This window comes from Gasterosteus aculeatus, chromosome X, assembly GCF_964276395.1.
Source record: "Gasterosteus aculeatus chromosome X, fGasAcu3.hap1.1, whole genome shotgun sequence".
Classification (NCBI taxonomy): Eukaryota; Metazoa; Chordata; class Actinopteri; order Perciformes; family Gasterosteidae; genus Gasterosteus; species Gasterosteus aculeatus.
Genome location: NC_135698.1, coordinates 19,352,547 through 19,368,229, shown reverse-complemented (window position 1 = coordinate 19,368,229; position 15,683 = coordinate 19,352,547). Strand labels below are relative to the sequence as shown.

General features: G+C 44.4%; 2 protein-coding genes across 6 annotated transcripts in view; one reads left to right on the top strand and one right to left on the bottom strand.

Annotated features, from left to right (window-relative positions):
• The window catches only part of megf11 (multiple EGF-like-domains 11), a 60,146-nt gene extending 56,760 nt beyond the window's left edge, over positions 1 to 3,386 (bottom strand). For 4 of the 5 annotated variants that reach the window (XM_078083431.1, XM_078083434.1, XM_078083432.1 and 1 more), the window contains exon 1: positions 3,042 to 3,262. The gene's annotated coding sequence lies outside the window, so the exon portion shown is untranslated. Of the gene's footprint in view, positions 1 to 3,041 lie in introns of all 5 variants that reach the window. The other variant, XM_040163452.2, reaches the window with a different exon arrangement.
• Positions 3,387 to 9,136: 5,750 nt separating this feature from the next.
• map2k1 (mitogen-activated protein kinase kinase 1) lies at positions 9,137 to 15,683 on the top strand. Its single transcript, XM_040162094.2, has 11 exons — positions 9,137 to 9,413; positions 13,177 to 13,387; positions 13,625 to 13,771; positions 13,962 to 14,039; positions 14,175 to 14,226; positions 14,309 to 14,433; positions 14,640 to 14,847; positions 14,920 to 14,981; positions 15,060 to 15,118; positions 15,196 to 15,241; positions 15,315 to 15,683. The coding sequence occupies exons 1-11, from the start codon at positions 9,331 to 9,333 to the stop codon at positions 15,426 to 15,428; spliced, it is 1,185 nt and encodes a 394-aa protein (XP_040018028.1). The 5' UTR covers positions 9,137 to 9,330; the 3' UTR covers positions 15,429 to 15,683.

Sequence of the window (15,683 nt, the reverse complement as noted above, 5' to 3'; positions counted from 1 at the left end):
AAAAAAACTGCTTAATTTGCAGAATGAAAGGTCATTGCAGCTGTTACTTTTGAGGGGCTTTGACAGAGAACGGTGTTCAAAACAACAAACTCCGGAGAAATACTGCCTTTAAATATTACAGTGTACTGGGGCGTTCAATTGTTGTTCTTAAAATCAGTGTCAAGTATATAACGCTGAGCTGGCTATCAGGGTTTGCCCTTGTGAACTGGACTCAACCCACTCGTATTCCCGCAGCACACAACATACACGGCATATCTCAGCATGTCGCCGGAGACCACTCACACTGCCCACATCACATACGGCCTGTAAAGAAAAATGATCCTCTGCAAACCTTTTCCTCTAAATGTCCGTTAGAAATGATTGCGCTTTCATGCAAACCAGCATCTGATCAATTGTAATTGCATTCATTGAGTATTGAAAGAATAAACTCTAAATCCAACAGAGACATAATATGTTCGTACACACTTTTCTCAAACAGTCTTTGATGTTGGGTATCTTCTACATCGTGAACGGCTTTAACTGTGTGAAGTCACATTCCTTCCGTGAACGCCAATAGAGCGTGTCCTTGTGAAGTGAGTCTGCCTTCCAAAGTCACACTCTTTTATTAATTGCCACTAATTATAAATATCGATTGAGCCAGACATCAGGATTTCCAGTTGAAAGCATAGACCGTAAAGAGCACACACAAAAAAAATGACCGAATGCACAAGCCACTGGTGTGCCCTTGGAGGCTCCATCGCTTTGGAAAACTCTTAAAAATGAGACATCGATGTGCCAGTTCACTTTTCATTAAGTAACGTCAGAATTTGCGGCGTCTCAGAGGCTAATGCCGTCCTTGGCTCTACCAAGAGCCGGAGCCACTGAGGCTGAACTGGGCATCAATTTGTTTTCTAGCAGCATGACCCTTCATCCCAGGAAAAAACGGTATATGAAATTAAATCACAGCTCGAATCAACCCGGCAGGACCACCAGATGGTTTTCAACAACAGCCTGCGAATCACAAGTTCTGATGAGCTTGACATTATTAGAGGGGGAGATAACTATAAAGCTCAGTGAACATGTTACAGCACTTCAGCAAGTGCATCTCATCCCGGACTGACTGAAGCTACAGTATGTGGGTCCGATAAAAAAAAAAAGCAAATGTAGCTAAAAGTATTTTTTGCCACTTGAATGCTCAGTAGAAATATAATATTATTTGTTCAAAATGTCATATTATTTAATAGATAGTTGTGCAACTGTGCACAATAAGGGGAGGAAAGGTATTCCTAAACTCAATGATCTTTTACAGAAATACATACAACTCCAAATTTGGTGATTTTGAATTTATTAGATGAACTGATGGTTTGAGAAAATGAAAATACTTCTTAAGCTAAATAAACAACTGGGTTAGCTGACGATTGTATTGTCCCAAAGCACAAAAGCAGGTGGTTATTAATGTTCAGTGAAAGTAGAACAGCGACAAAATGTAGAAAAGGATTTAGTGGATCAAATCGACTTTTTGGACTGCCTAATTTGCACTGACAAAAAGAGAAAAAATAACCTAATGACAGATGTTAATCCACAAAATATGCTTTTCTAAAAGGGGCACGGTGGTCCAAAATCCCAAATGGCTTTGTTTGTTGCTTGAATGTTTTTTAAATAGTTTTACTCCTTAATTTAAAAAAGTGATAGTATATTAAACATACGTTTGCATGCATGTGAATTTTTCTTTGTGCGCAGGACTCGTGTTGTTACACAGCAGGGAAAGAAGACGGATGTTAAGATGGGGAAGTGATGAAAAGCTGAACGAGAAGCCAATACATACCGAAAAAAGAAAACCAAATTTTTATGAAAACAAATATATATATATACATATCTATACACGTCCTATGTCTTGTATATTAGTCTTAGCATGGAAACAAAACCTGCAATGCTGCAGTGCCAAGCAACATTTATGATAAATGACTTTATGACACATTTCTATAATGCGTGGAACCCATGCAGAGCTGTACGGTCTACAGCGTATGCAGCTTCAATGGGGCCAAACAACAGTATAGGTCTTCAGTCGCTCCAAGTAAGACAGTATGTGGTGTGTGCACCTAATGCAATTCCAAATGAAAAATAATATTACAAATGCCACCATGGTCTGTTTATATGTTTCCCCAGAAGGAAATCCACAGCGGTCATGATTTCATTATTAAACATTGGTGCAGATCTGCTCGTTGACTAATGCGAGTTCGATCAGCTGTTTTAGCTTGCACTCTGTTGTCATCTAGTGGCTAAAAAATGACACAACTTACTCCCTTTGGCGATCTTTCTGGGCCGAATCAAACTGTTCAAGCTGGCTTCTCATCCTCAACGTTGGAGGAGAAAAGATTGTGTGAAATGCTGAATAAGAAATTGATCTTAGACCAACGCGGACGTATTGACTAGATGGCGTTACACTGGTGTCACTTAAATAAATGCAAAATAACACAGCTAATAATTCAATGTGAACCAAGAAATCAGCCACAGTCAAAAATCTATCAAACCCAGAGAAGACCGCGAGCATCTATAAGCGGAACTTTTGAAGCAGTTGAAACTGCTCGCTTATGCGTCCTGTAACACAATCAGTGTGACACAACCCGTGTAACACAACCATTAACATTCATTGCATCACAAAAACATTTAAACCCCCGTTTCTTCAAACTAATAGTTTTCCTGGCAGAACATGCAGCCTCTGGGAGAAAAAAAAAAAAGCAGTACATGTGTGCAGAATTCTAACGCTCCCCCGGATGATACAGCCCTTTTCTTTGGCAAAGCACGCACATTTTCACGGGGTAGACTCGCCAGTAGCCTCATTAAATAGAAAGCATAATTTGTCATCTCCAGCAGCCAACAGCAGCGCTTTGTAAATGCGCCTCAAGTTACTTCTGCTCACAACACACACACACACACACACAACACACACACACACACACACACACACACACACACACAAATACAACAGAAGCCATTGCTTTTTGAAAGCACATCTGCACAGCTGTTCGTCACCGCGGACCGGGTCGATGGTGGTCACATACCTGCTGCAGCACCATTAGCCCCCCTCCTCTGCAGATCAAATCGAAACCCCCTTTTTTTTTTTTTTTTTGGTTCCGTTTTCTTTCTTCTTTTTTTTTCTCTTGCGGGGAAATGCGACTGAACTCACCCTGCCCACGACTTTGGGTTTGAAGTTATCCGCCTTTGAGAAAAACGCGCTTCGGCGGCTCCGCGGAGCAACACGGTGCTCCGCGTCAAAAGGAGCGAGGAGGCGGGGACGCGGCGAGGCGGCAGCCGGCACTTTGAGGAGTTGAGTCCGGGGGGGGGGGGGGGGGGGGGGGGAGGGCGAAGCGCTTCTTCCTGCCCGATGCGTCCTCGTCTACTTGACTGGGACAAGCGCGGAACCACTTTAAACTGTGCTGACGTCGACGCCGATGATGCTGATGATGCACCCCCACCCCTCCCCCCCCCCCCCCCCCCCTTCCTCCCCCACCCCTCTCCCTTCACCTCCCCCATCCCGCCTCCCCAGCCCCCACACATGCACAAGATGCACCTTTATTAGTGAGCAACCTGTGGGACACGTTCCATGAAAGATCATCACACGGCTGCAACATTCAAAACGAAGGGAGGTGGAAATGATTGAGTTGCCCGGAACAACGCAGTTGTTATAATTACATTAGATATTCTGCAAGTGAAGCCTTCAGATCAAGTCAGATCAGGCAGAATGAGCTTTTCCTCCGGTATTTCAAACCCACCTGAACTGACATCAGCCTCTGACAGATTTAAGTTCCGCTTTAGAGAACAAGTCCACTGATGATTTGCAGAAAGACTTTGCAAGGTTAACTTCACACCTCACAATGTTTCCAAGAACTGACACAATCCCCCTTTTTGATTTTCCACATGCAAGGTTTGGAAATGTGGCAGCGGGCGTAGCTTCTCCCCCGGGGGCCCTTGGATGGAGGCGTGTTTCTCAGCAGGAGGTCAGACGCTGTTGTGTGTGGAGAACGAGCGCTCCCTCATTGCAAACACCGTTTCCATTTCACAGGTTAAACATATAACCAACGACGGTCTGTTCCTACCAACTAACTAGGCTGACAGATCATTTCCTCCCTGCCTCAGACCAAAACACATCCATGAACCACACCGTTGCGCACTGTCACGTGCGTTTCATCATAATGATCACGAGCACTTTACTTTGCTTTCAGTCAATCCCAGATATACTTTCCTGCTGCTGTGCCAAACACCAAATGTGCAGCTGACGTTAGTGCTCAACACGTGCAGAAACGACACATTTTATGGGTTAAACATCTTCTTATTGGTCTCAGCACAACACTAAGCCACAAACCCAAGTCAAAACTGTATTCCAAAAATGTTTGATGTCTAACCTATTAGCCAAATGTAGTGTACACCATTATACTTTCTCATTTAACTAATGACTATCTTAGTTATTGTGATTGGGCAGGAAGTTGTCACGTAAAGAACGAGCAAAGGTCAAACATCAGTGGTCGGGTACATGCACTGAATGACTGACACCACCAACAGTGGTCTGCGGTGTCAGTCATTTCAGTGCAGAGTGAAGGGATGTGTGGAAGATGCAATGTGGTCCGGTGCACAAACCGACCTCTTTTTTTACTAGATACCAACAAGGTGTCTCAGGAAGGAGAGAGAGGCCGTCTGGCAGAAGGCCCTGGAACAAAGGGTTGGTTACCCGTGCCGCTGATTGCTTCAGGTGCATGATCCTCACCCCCCCCCCATCCACAATACCTGCAGGGAGGGCTGCCGCTCCCAGACAGGGTGGACACGTGTAAATAATTCAAATGCACTGGTTGTGCGCCAGAGCGGCTGAACGTTGGACATTTTGTTTGTTTCGGACTTTATCAGAAAAGCGTCTCGCAGCCGCGTCGCGCCGTCCTCTGTGTGCCGCCGTTGGCGCGACTCCAGACGAACCGCACAGGCCCAAAAGTAAAAGAGGACGCCGTAGCATTGGCTGCTGTATTAGCGCTCAGAGTTATCTTGACCAAACAGAAGGACACAGCTCCACCTTACAGTCGCCACTGGCTGACAAACTGCTCCGAAATGACTAAAAACAAGAAAACTCATTACGCCTCCAAAGAATCTGATGGTTTATTTATTTACTCAGGTACATTCTCGTGTTGAAGTTGTTTGTATTTTGCTTTCTTGTTTTCTCCCTTATGTTTTTTGGACCGCTGTCTTGAATACGTCTGCTTGAGTGTGCACCTGAGTACACTACTGGGATTAGGGGGAGGCCACTCAGTGGAGGGAATTACTTCCTATAAAAAAAAAAAAAAAAGATCAAATTGACTAACACTTAAAGAGGAAGCGAGTGGGTTCAGATGATTACTTTTAAATAAAGAAAGGGGTGTCCAACAAATGAGATTCATCTGCTGAATACAAATGAAACAGTGTGCTGGTTAATGTAACAGTTACTCAACTGGAGTGCAACAGAGCGTCCACTTGTCTGCAGCGATCGTCCCGTCGTGACGCAAACTTGAAGCCTTGCACAGATTTGCACGTTCGGGACCCCCAAACCGTTGGCCTCTTTCTTCAGCCAGCGCGGCCCGGCTGCTGTTATCGTGCGCTTCAGAAGCCGCCTTCGTGGCCCGCTGTAATCCCCCAACACAAATCCCCAACTCCCCAAACAAAGTGCTGGTGGATGAGGCAACAAATCCGCAGCATCAAACGAGACATGGCGTATGCTCGCTTCTTTCCTGCGCCGCTGCTCGTCGTCGAGCAGCTTCTCGGAGTTGGTTTCCCTTTTTTTTTGCGTCTCATCTGCCGTCTCGTCATGACGTCGGGTGACAAGCGTCAGGCTGAAACTCGGAGTGATGTCCGTTGTATTTCTCACTTATGGTCGTGGGTGTTTTCGCTCTGCAGGCATTTCTAAACATGTTGTCTTTCCTCTTCTGGCAGCTAAAGGATGAGTCCATCCGGATGACTTCAAAACAGTAGACACACTATCGGAGGGAGTTACGTATTTATTTGATATCAAGTACACAATATATTAGGAAGGGTTTAAAACACAGCATTCCCGAGCGTTACAGCTTCTGCGTAGAGACTTTACTTTATGAGACGGATCACCTAGATGATCATTCAGTACACAACCATAGATTTGGAGTGCGCGCGTTCTATTCCACACACACACACACACACTTATCTGAGAGTTACATGGAGTGTGGGTCATAAGCATCCAAATATTGCACATTCAACAATTAGGTGCTGAGGTGCCGTTTTATCAATTGTTGATTATGATAACATTCAAAATGTAAAAGCGGGAAACACGCAAGAAAATAACACAGTAATTCAAGGACGTTGGGTGTTTGATTATTTCAAGTTTGACAGAAAAGGTAAACAGCTTACAGGGAATGAAGCTAAATTGATTGGTTGAAATATGATTGCTAATCAGAGAGAAAAGATTATTGGATTTCTGATGTCAAGGTACATCAAAATAGAGATGATGGTGATTTATTTAGTCGGGTTTGCACCTTTGAGCTAGATCTTTGGATATGCATAGCTCAAAGTCAATAGTTCATCTGAACTAATTCTTAAAAAGGAAACATCTCATAAAAAAAACATGCTGACAGACAGGTGATCATCCACAGAGACACTGACTCAGGAAAGAAATGTTACTGCAGAGTTTTTTAAACATCCCATCCAAATGTTGACATTTTAAGATATAAAAAAATATATATATCAAAAGGCTTTGCCTATTGAACACCAGCGGTTAGTGTGTGCACTGGAGGTTCCGTCTCCCTCTGAAAGCTGGAAGCTGCAAGACTCACTTCAACCATGACACCACGAAATCATGCGCTACACTACGTATGCGGCAGATTAAGATGATCAGAGACACACTTCGCCTTCAGCATATGAATGTGAAAACCTCCGGATCTCCAACTGAAGTAATATTGTATACTATATTTTTTTTTATTAAGTGTAATTTTCCAAAGTTTAGATCAACAGAAATTAAATGATATTCAGCTCACGTGTTTTGGAATAATCTCAGTGACAGATGCGTCTCTGAACCTCATGGGTAAATAAAACTAAATATAAAAACACACTAGTTTTCTTCTCCATCAAGTGATGGTCTAATTTGACCTAAAACAGGTCTCAGAGAACATTAGGATGCAGAAAGGATGCTAGCAGCTAAATGGAAGCCTCCACAAACCTTTGCTCTATTGATGGTGCGGTGCACGTGGATTGACAATGGAGTTATTTGTGGCAAGAATCAATGGGCTCGAAGGTGCAGGGAGAATGGGAGGGAGCGCTTGAGACAGCATAATCTTTACTTCTACTTCAAAAGTCCACCATCATGTTGTGCATGCAAAGATTCATTAACGATTTACACTTACCCAACGGCGGCTTGGTTGGAGGGGGAGGAAGGGGTGAGGAGGTTCACGTAGTACAATACAGACTGCGTGTTCGATGAACTGTAAAAAAAAAAAAAAAAAAAAGGCCAAAATTGAATAACTGCAACACCTCCCACCGAGCGTGGGAGACCCCTTGCTTACAGATCAAACGTAGTGGAAACAACTGATTTCTAGATCAGTGGTTGTTCGTTTTTATACAAAGTAATATCTGCAGTTCCCCGGGGGAGGAAAACCGCTGGTGTAGATGTATTATGGTCTATTGGGACACGGGGATTGTAGTAAGGTCTGATATGCTCGAGTGCCCACCACCCAATTTGTCTAAAGCAACTTAGAATTCACACGGTTCCTGTTCATGGGCTCGAGACGGGACACGACCAATCTCTCCTCTCTGTCAGTCGCGGTTTATGGAGGAAAAGATGATTTTGGCAGTAAGATGCTTTTGGTAAACCAGGCACGGCTCAGCGGCCTTGTGTCTGTCAGGACAATGTGTAGAGACTTCAGAGCAGATTGTAAAAACGGCAGCCAGTTCCGAGTTGTGTTTGATGACTGCTCTGCAGGGTACGGTTAGGCTGACAGCTGACACAACATTTACCAACAGGAAGGACGCGTCCTCCGGTGGAACCATTCAGCGGTGTATCCGAGTCGTCGGTACAATATGTGTCCTAAATTAAAGAGAGAAAAGACCAGTGAGTCATTGTTCAAATCCTGGTAATGTTCAGAGATTAATCCTAATAGCACCTTTGTGTTGTGTGCAAAAGCAGATCACTGATGCAAAAAGAGAAAGACTGCGTTCAGTACAACTCTGATCAATCCTTCTGTACTGAATAATAAATGAATAAACAGACACAGAGAGTGTCCACAATTATGAAAGATACCAAATGTGGGGAAGTATTAAAAAAGGGAGGGTTTCGCTGCGGGAGAAATTAGACAGTGAATCCTCAGTGATTTGAGAGTGAAATATACAAAACCTGCACAGAATATTTGAATGTGTCATTTGAAGTTGTTTTTGCCTCAAATGATGACTTAAATGGTATCGGTTTATTATCCACAGATAATACATTTATTCTATCCTAAATAGACATGAATTACAGAAAGTCAATGAAGTGGCCTTCAAATGCGTTATCATGAGTCTCGCTCATTAAAAGCACTTACACTATTTGCATACTAATAACACTCATGAAAGTAAACTCAGATTTGATGCCCTTCAGATACAATTTTACCAGGACATTCTTTTTGGAGTTTTGTTTTTTTGGACGATGGAGAATTAAACATTTAAGATAATTAAACTGTTGGATTAGATATGGTAAAGAAATACATACATAGTTTCCGGCTTTATTCATATTGTTATGATTTTCCTCATTGCTGGTTTTAAAACATCTAAATGTGCATCTCATTTCTTTTAAACTTTTCTTTTTTTTCTGATTTTTTGGATTTAGATAAAGAATTTAAAATATAACCAACCAATGATTTACGTAGGCTATTATTACGAATAAAGATAACTGTATTCATCCTGTTGTAGGAAATACGCCTCCATATAATAAAAATAATTTGTTTATTATTTTATACGAGGGTACTCAAATTTGCATAATTCGCTAAATGGCCCATTCTGCGTCGTAAGAGATTGTTCTTTTAGCACCTTAAGTATATTTTGCTATTTCGTTTAGAATTGAGTGTTTCCACTGTGGATTTGTTGCGTTCGCCGCCGCCGCTGACGGTAATACCGGCCACCACCAGCAGAGGGGGCGCTGCCGCAACCACAGACACGCCGTCCGAAATCCTACCGGATCCTTCACATCCATCACAAGAACATCAGACCCTCCAGCTCACCGCCTGTGTCCACCAACCTGACCGAGTCCCGCCAGTACCAGAGCTCCGTTCCCCCGGGGTGACCACTCTCCCGCGGCTGGTCTTTCTCCACCACCACAACTCGGTTCTCGCCGTGTCCGACATGCAGAAGAGAAGGAAGCCGGAGCCGATCCAGCTCAACCCGATCCCCGATGGAAACACCATCAACGGCACCGGAGCCACAGAGTGAGACCCATTATTCACCTATTTCCTATTTCTGACGTTTGCTGATCGGGGAATATTGATAGGAACAAGTGTGTGTATCCGCACGCGCACCCACGCACTGACGTTTATTATCAATTTATATATTGGGGGGGTTTAATTAATCGAATAATTGATTACCAGTGGAGATTAAACTAATGACCATTTCCTTTAATCAATTTGTTCAATTATTCCTTGATGTAACAAAACAATAATACAAAAAAAAAAAACTTAATTTGCTGTCTTTCAACAGAATTCTCAAATAAACGTTGAGTAAAATCAATTTGAATCCTTGCTAATTTTCTGTAGTTCAAAGCCAAGGCGTACTCAATTACCACGTTTAGGATGGTGTATGGTAACATGTTCACAACTAAAACTTATAAAACAGATCTAATGACCAAATGGGTGTTTCTTTCGTGGATGAACCGTGATGCAGTGCTCCTCAGAGCTCCTCAGAGCTCCTCAGTGCTCCTCAGTGCTCCTCAGCGGTGAACATCCTCACAGCCACCCGAGGCGTTCTGGCATGTCGTTGCAGGAACAGCACAGCTGTAATTATGAACTTCATGACTGCATTCCATCTAGGTGAGCTCCATCCTTCGTGCTGCTCCGAAAACCCCTCGATGGGACTGAGCCATGGTTAACAAAATGACCATCACCTGTACGCCTGCCATGGAAAAGGTGTGAAGAGTGCGCGGCGCTCAGGTCGACCCGTCGAGGTGTCGGAGACGAGCAGCCAGTGGTCCTCCAGAGAACGACCTTTGCACAGCGTTTGTGTTTGGCTGGGGGGCCGACGACGGACGCACAGCGCTCTCAGAGAAACAAGCTGCGTCGCTTGAGATGAGAATTGCATAACATGTCGTCCCTCGTGAGATCATACATCTGAAGGTAGTTCGTGTCCTCTGGAGGGAATTACTTCCTACAGCAGTGGACCAGAATATGATCCCGGATCAAACATTTAGGTGTCACTTTTGTAAGCTTAGCATTTTAGTTCCTATTCATTGAGCTGCGGATTTATTGATTGCTGGAATGCCAGAAAACAGGGCGAATGTAAAAAAAAAAACACAACAAAGAAAAAGGGAGAGTTTTTAAATTCTCCCAATTTAAAAAGCAAAGTGCATCACAGGAGGAGTCGCTACCTGGCTTTGTTTTTACATGACGTAATGTTTGGCTGAGCTGCAACATGCGAGAAGCAGCATGTCGGGATGAAGCAACAATCGGGGAACACGAACCACATATTTGGAAGTTTCTGCTGCTGAGGGAACTCACAATGTCTCTTGTCTACTGTGCACTGTGACCTCAGAAAGACGCATTGCTGGCAGAAAAAACACTGGCAGGACTTTTCTCTGGAAAAAAAAGGCGGTTTTATCTACATCCACAGCCTCGGCTGTCTGAGCCTCTGGGGGGGGGGAAACAAATGGTGTTCCAGGCGAGTGATGCTAGATGACAGTCTGCAAGCACACAGTTGTCCCACTCAGGACTCCTTTTTGTTTCTTAACGCTGCATAAAACCAAACTTCATCACACCCGCTTGAAAAGAAGAACAGGGTTTAGATTTGTGATGTTTAAACATACATTTCATTTAAATAATGATAAAACTATGTGTATGTGAGATGCTGCAGGAAGCAAATACATTTTTACAAACAATGGGCGTTGGCTCCAACAAAATCAACCCCTTAGGGCTCTGAATGGCCCCAGCTTGCCAATGGTGTTTGTAGTGTGTCAGGACTGTTGTTTAAGCAGTTGCTTTAATGTAATGTTTGCGTTTACCAGTAAGCTGTGATGGAGATTCAGAGGGACTCGGCCAGCACGGCGATACCAGCAGCCTGCGATGTTGTTGTACACATTTGTACCTGTGACCTGTGTAGTGTAAAATCACTCTAATAAAATGTTAGATAACAACGATCCGAGACGATATCCAGTGGCCTAATACAAAACCAACACTATGAACTAAAACTAAAGAAACCCTGTGTGTTTTTGTACCGAACGAGGGGACAGAATGTTCAGAACAGATACATAAATTGGCACGTTATTTGGAAGTTGGACAATTCTACAAGAGGAGCTGATTCACATGTAGCAGCACAGGTGTTGCATATTGGCTGCAAGAGACGGTGATGCAATCAATGAGCCTCTTGTTGAAACTAGACCGTTCCGCTCTGGTGAAAAGGAATTGCCATTACAGCCCGCGAGATGCTCTCTCGGCATCTAATGGGTAGCAGTCGTGGTCAAGTAGTTTACTGAGTGGCCCACAAAAATGCCATTGTAATATTATAAGAGGAGATCTGAGAGGAAATAAAACCCGAGCGGTTCTGGTTCGACATTAGGGCAATTTTCCGTTTGCTAAAATCCAGAAAAAGATCCCAATGCCACTTCAATTCAAACGTAGAGAAAATGCCTCGATCGTATAAAACGATATTATCCAGAAAAGCGTTGCAATTCCTTCTTTTGCATTGCAGTGTTGTTTTCAGAAATTAATGAAAAAAATCTAATCAATGATGAAGCCGTAGTGCATAGCTGCCCGTAGTTTGAGATTGCTATCCCTGGTTGGGTAGAACTTACTACATCCTGTTTCACCACAAAGGAATTGCTACTTGTACGACTGTGGAACAATTTCCATTTGTTAACATAAACCTAACAAATGTGTCCCAGTGTATTCCCTGTTGCAGTGACATTATGTGAACTGTCAGGAAGCTGTTGCCTAGCAATGCAATTGCATAGATGGCATGCTTGGTTTCCAACACATTCATTTCCCTTATCTTTAAAAACTGTTGATCTTGCTTGTGATACATCAAACAATAAAGCTAATAAAGCAATAATGTTGGTACTTGCCTTTTTAGTGCGGTGTGCACCATGTTATCGGCCTGTCGGGAACACAACAATCCTCATTAATGGATCTGGTTTGATTTATTTCAGTTCAATAATTAATAATCTCATGGAAGCCCCACTACGAAACAGCAATGCCATTTCTTTTCCAGCAAGCTTTGGAAATATTGTGTCTTCCGTTCCAATCGGAGTCCATTTGTCATTTGGCCTTGTGCGGATGGAGGACAAAAGGCATCGTGCTCGTATTGTGCGGAGTGTTTCAAGTTGCTCCTCTTCACGGTTCTCCATCCTCCTCCAGCTTTTGTTTCGCCCACGCTACACACGACCGACTCAAACGCAGCACTTTGTCTCCATGGATATGCAGACCTACTGTCAAAAATAAAACCTCTTAAAACCTCTCTGTGGCGAGCGGCACCGAGAGGCACGTACTTCCCTGATCTGTTGTGATTACATACAAAGATGGGGGGGGTGAAAAAAGGATAATTACCCCTGAGCAAGAGGAAACGCATCTATCATCAGATAGTACGCACATATGGAAGACTAGCGCTTTAGAGTAAAGGAGAAGAGGTCAAACAGCAGCATTTTAGAACCGTTTGATCAACAACTGATTTCTCAAGGCAACGCGTTGCCACGACAACAGCGTCCGGCGAGCGCCATCAGCCGCTTCCCCACACCGGGGGCTGGGAAGACGCGCTGAAACAAACCCGGTGACCCTTTCTGCTCGTTAGTAGTAATTGTTGCCACGGTAACCTGTGCTAGTGTTGTCACACAAAGCTCCTATTCTGCAGGGTTTCAATAATAAGAGAGATTCAGTAGATCTGGACAGCTGGTACAAAGTTCGATCTGAACGGGCTCAAGGCCCTCTCCTATTTACAGAAGGGACTAATACTGTATGAAGTAATCATCTTTCTCTCCGTCCTCTTCTTCAGAACAAATCTAGAGGCTCTGCAGAAGAAGCTGGAAGAGCTCGAGTTGGACGAGCAGCAGCGGAAACGTCTGGAGGCCTTTCTGACACAGAAGCAGAAGGTGGGCGAGCTCAAGGACGATGACTTTGAGAAGATCTGCGAGCTGGGTGCCGGCAACGGAGGAGTCGTCTTCAAGGTCTCCCACCGACCCTCTGGTCTGATTATGGCGAGGAAGGTAAGCCGTGGCCGCGGGTAGGACTTAAAAGCTCAAAGGCATACTTCTCTGTGGAATCGAGTATTTTTGTGAACATGAAATGTGGATTAGTGAGTACAGTGTCCAAGAGATTGAGATCAAGATCGAAATATGTTTCACCATAGCGTATGATGCTCTGCAAAAGTTGAATGTCCTATCGTTATTATTTCTGTTCCATGTGATACGGGAACAATCAAACCAATGTCCGCTGTGTTCCAGCTGATCCACCTGGAGATCAAACCGGCCATTCGGAACCAGATCATTAGGGAGCTGCAGGTGCTGCACGAGTGCAACTCCCCTTACATTGTGGGCTTCTATGGAGCGTTCTACAGCGACGGAGAAATCAGCATCTGCATGGAGCATATGGTACTCATCTTTAATAAGTTGCCGCTCCCCCTGTGTTTGTACAGCATTCTTTTCCGAGTGCTGCTTCGCAGGCGGTGCTGAAAGTGTCTGGCCTCGTTAGTTTTTTCTTCAAATGATGTTTAGAATCGCAACGAGTCCTTTTTTTCAGTAGACGCTCTCCATACTTTGCTTCCTCTGCCGGCCCGTACAGGACGGCGGCTCCCTGGACCAGTCGCTGAAGAAGGCAGGCAACATCCCAGAGCAGATCCTCGGCAAAGTCAGCATCGCTGTGGGTAGCTCCAAAAAAACTCCTCTGCCAGTTCCGTGCTCTGGTCGACATGTGACGGCTGTATTTATTTGAAACTGGGCGAACACATTGTCTGTTAAATAACCCCAAACGGTACCGTGACATGTGTCGTTCCAGGTGATTAAAGGCCTCGCCTACCTGAGGGAGAAACACAAGATCATGCACAGAGGTCACTATTTTGTTTACTATAAGACGGTTACGTTTTTTTTTTCTTTTCTTTTACGTTTGAAAGCCGCATGTCCTCCTTTCAGATGTCAAGCCGTCCAACATACTCGTGAATTCCCGAGGTGAGATCAAGCTGTGTGACTTCGGCGTGAGCGGCCAGCTCATAGACTCCATGGCCAACTCCTTTGTGGGAACCCGCTCCTACATGTCGGTGAGTCAACACAGCAGCCTTTACTGCTGCTGCAATCGTTTTCATGTGGCGTGCAACTTAATTCCCAAATCAACTAGCCTCATACGCAGGCTTAGTTTGTCCCATCACCGACTGTTGAAACGTCGCCCTGCACAAACGTTGGCTTTGCTGTGGCCTCGGTCTTCAACAGTGTTTTGTAATAACAGAACTGCATGCTTGTTGTGCAGCCCGAGCGTTTGCAGGGAACACATTACTCCGTTCAGTCGGACATCTGGAGTATGGGTCTGTCCCTGGTTGAAATGGCGATCGGGCGCTTTCCAATCCCACCGCCTGATGCCAAGGAACTGGAACAGATTTTTGGTTCCCCTGCAGAGGGGGAGGGTGCATGCAGCGAGTCGTCCCCGAAGCCGCAGCCTCCCGGGCGACCAGGCAGCTGTAAGTGACAACACTTGCTTGTCTTGTGATGTAACGACATAAAACTGAAGTCTTTTACCCTCCGGCCCGTAGCACACGGATCTGACAGACCACCAATGGCCATATTTGAGCTGCTTGATTACATCGTCAATGAGGTGAGTGTTACATACCCACTTTGGTTATTGGGATTCCTCTCGGACCTCCTTCAGTGCTGACTGGACTTACATTTCCAGCCTCCACCAAAGCTGCCCGGGATATTCAGCGCTGAATTTCAAGACTTTGTGAACAAATGGTATTTAGAACAAAGCAATTCAAAGTCATCGGCCACCTGCTGGTTGAAACACGCACTAAAGTCGGTTTTCTTTGCAGCTTGATTAAGAATCCTGCAGAGCGAGCGGACCTGAAACATTTGACGGTGAGACTTCCTACTCTGCAGCATCTTCATTCCCAGATGGTTCCTTGTAACACCGGTACACCTTGTTCCCCAGGTGCATGCGTTCATCAAGCTGTCTGAAGCAGAGCAGGTGGACTTTGCTGGCTGGTTGTGCAGTACCATTGGCCTCAATCAGCCTGTGACCCCCACCCACAGCACGGCAATGTGAGGGATGATGGATTGGTAAAAATATATATGTTTATACTGATCACTTCAGTTGTTTTTTCTGTACACAGCTACATGCCAAGTGAGCTTCTGTATTTAAGTCTCGGGGCCACATTGCAGCTCTGCCTGAAAAGCCATCTTTTTCTAGGGATCAAATAATTTAATCACTAATGCTGCTCAACCGGTGTGCTTGATCTTCCTCTTTGCCTTGTATTTCTTTAGCATAGATCATGTGAAATAAATATTCTTGAGTCTGAAA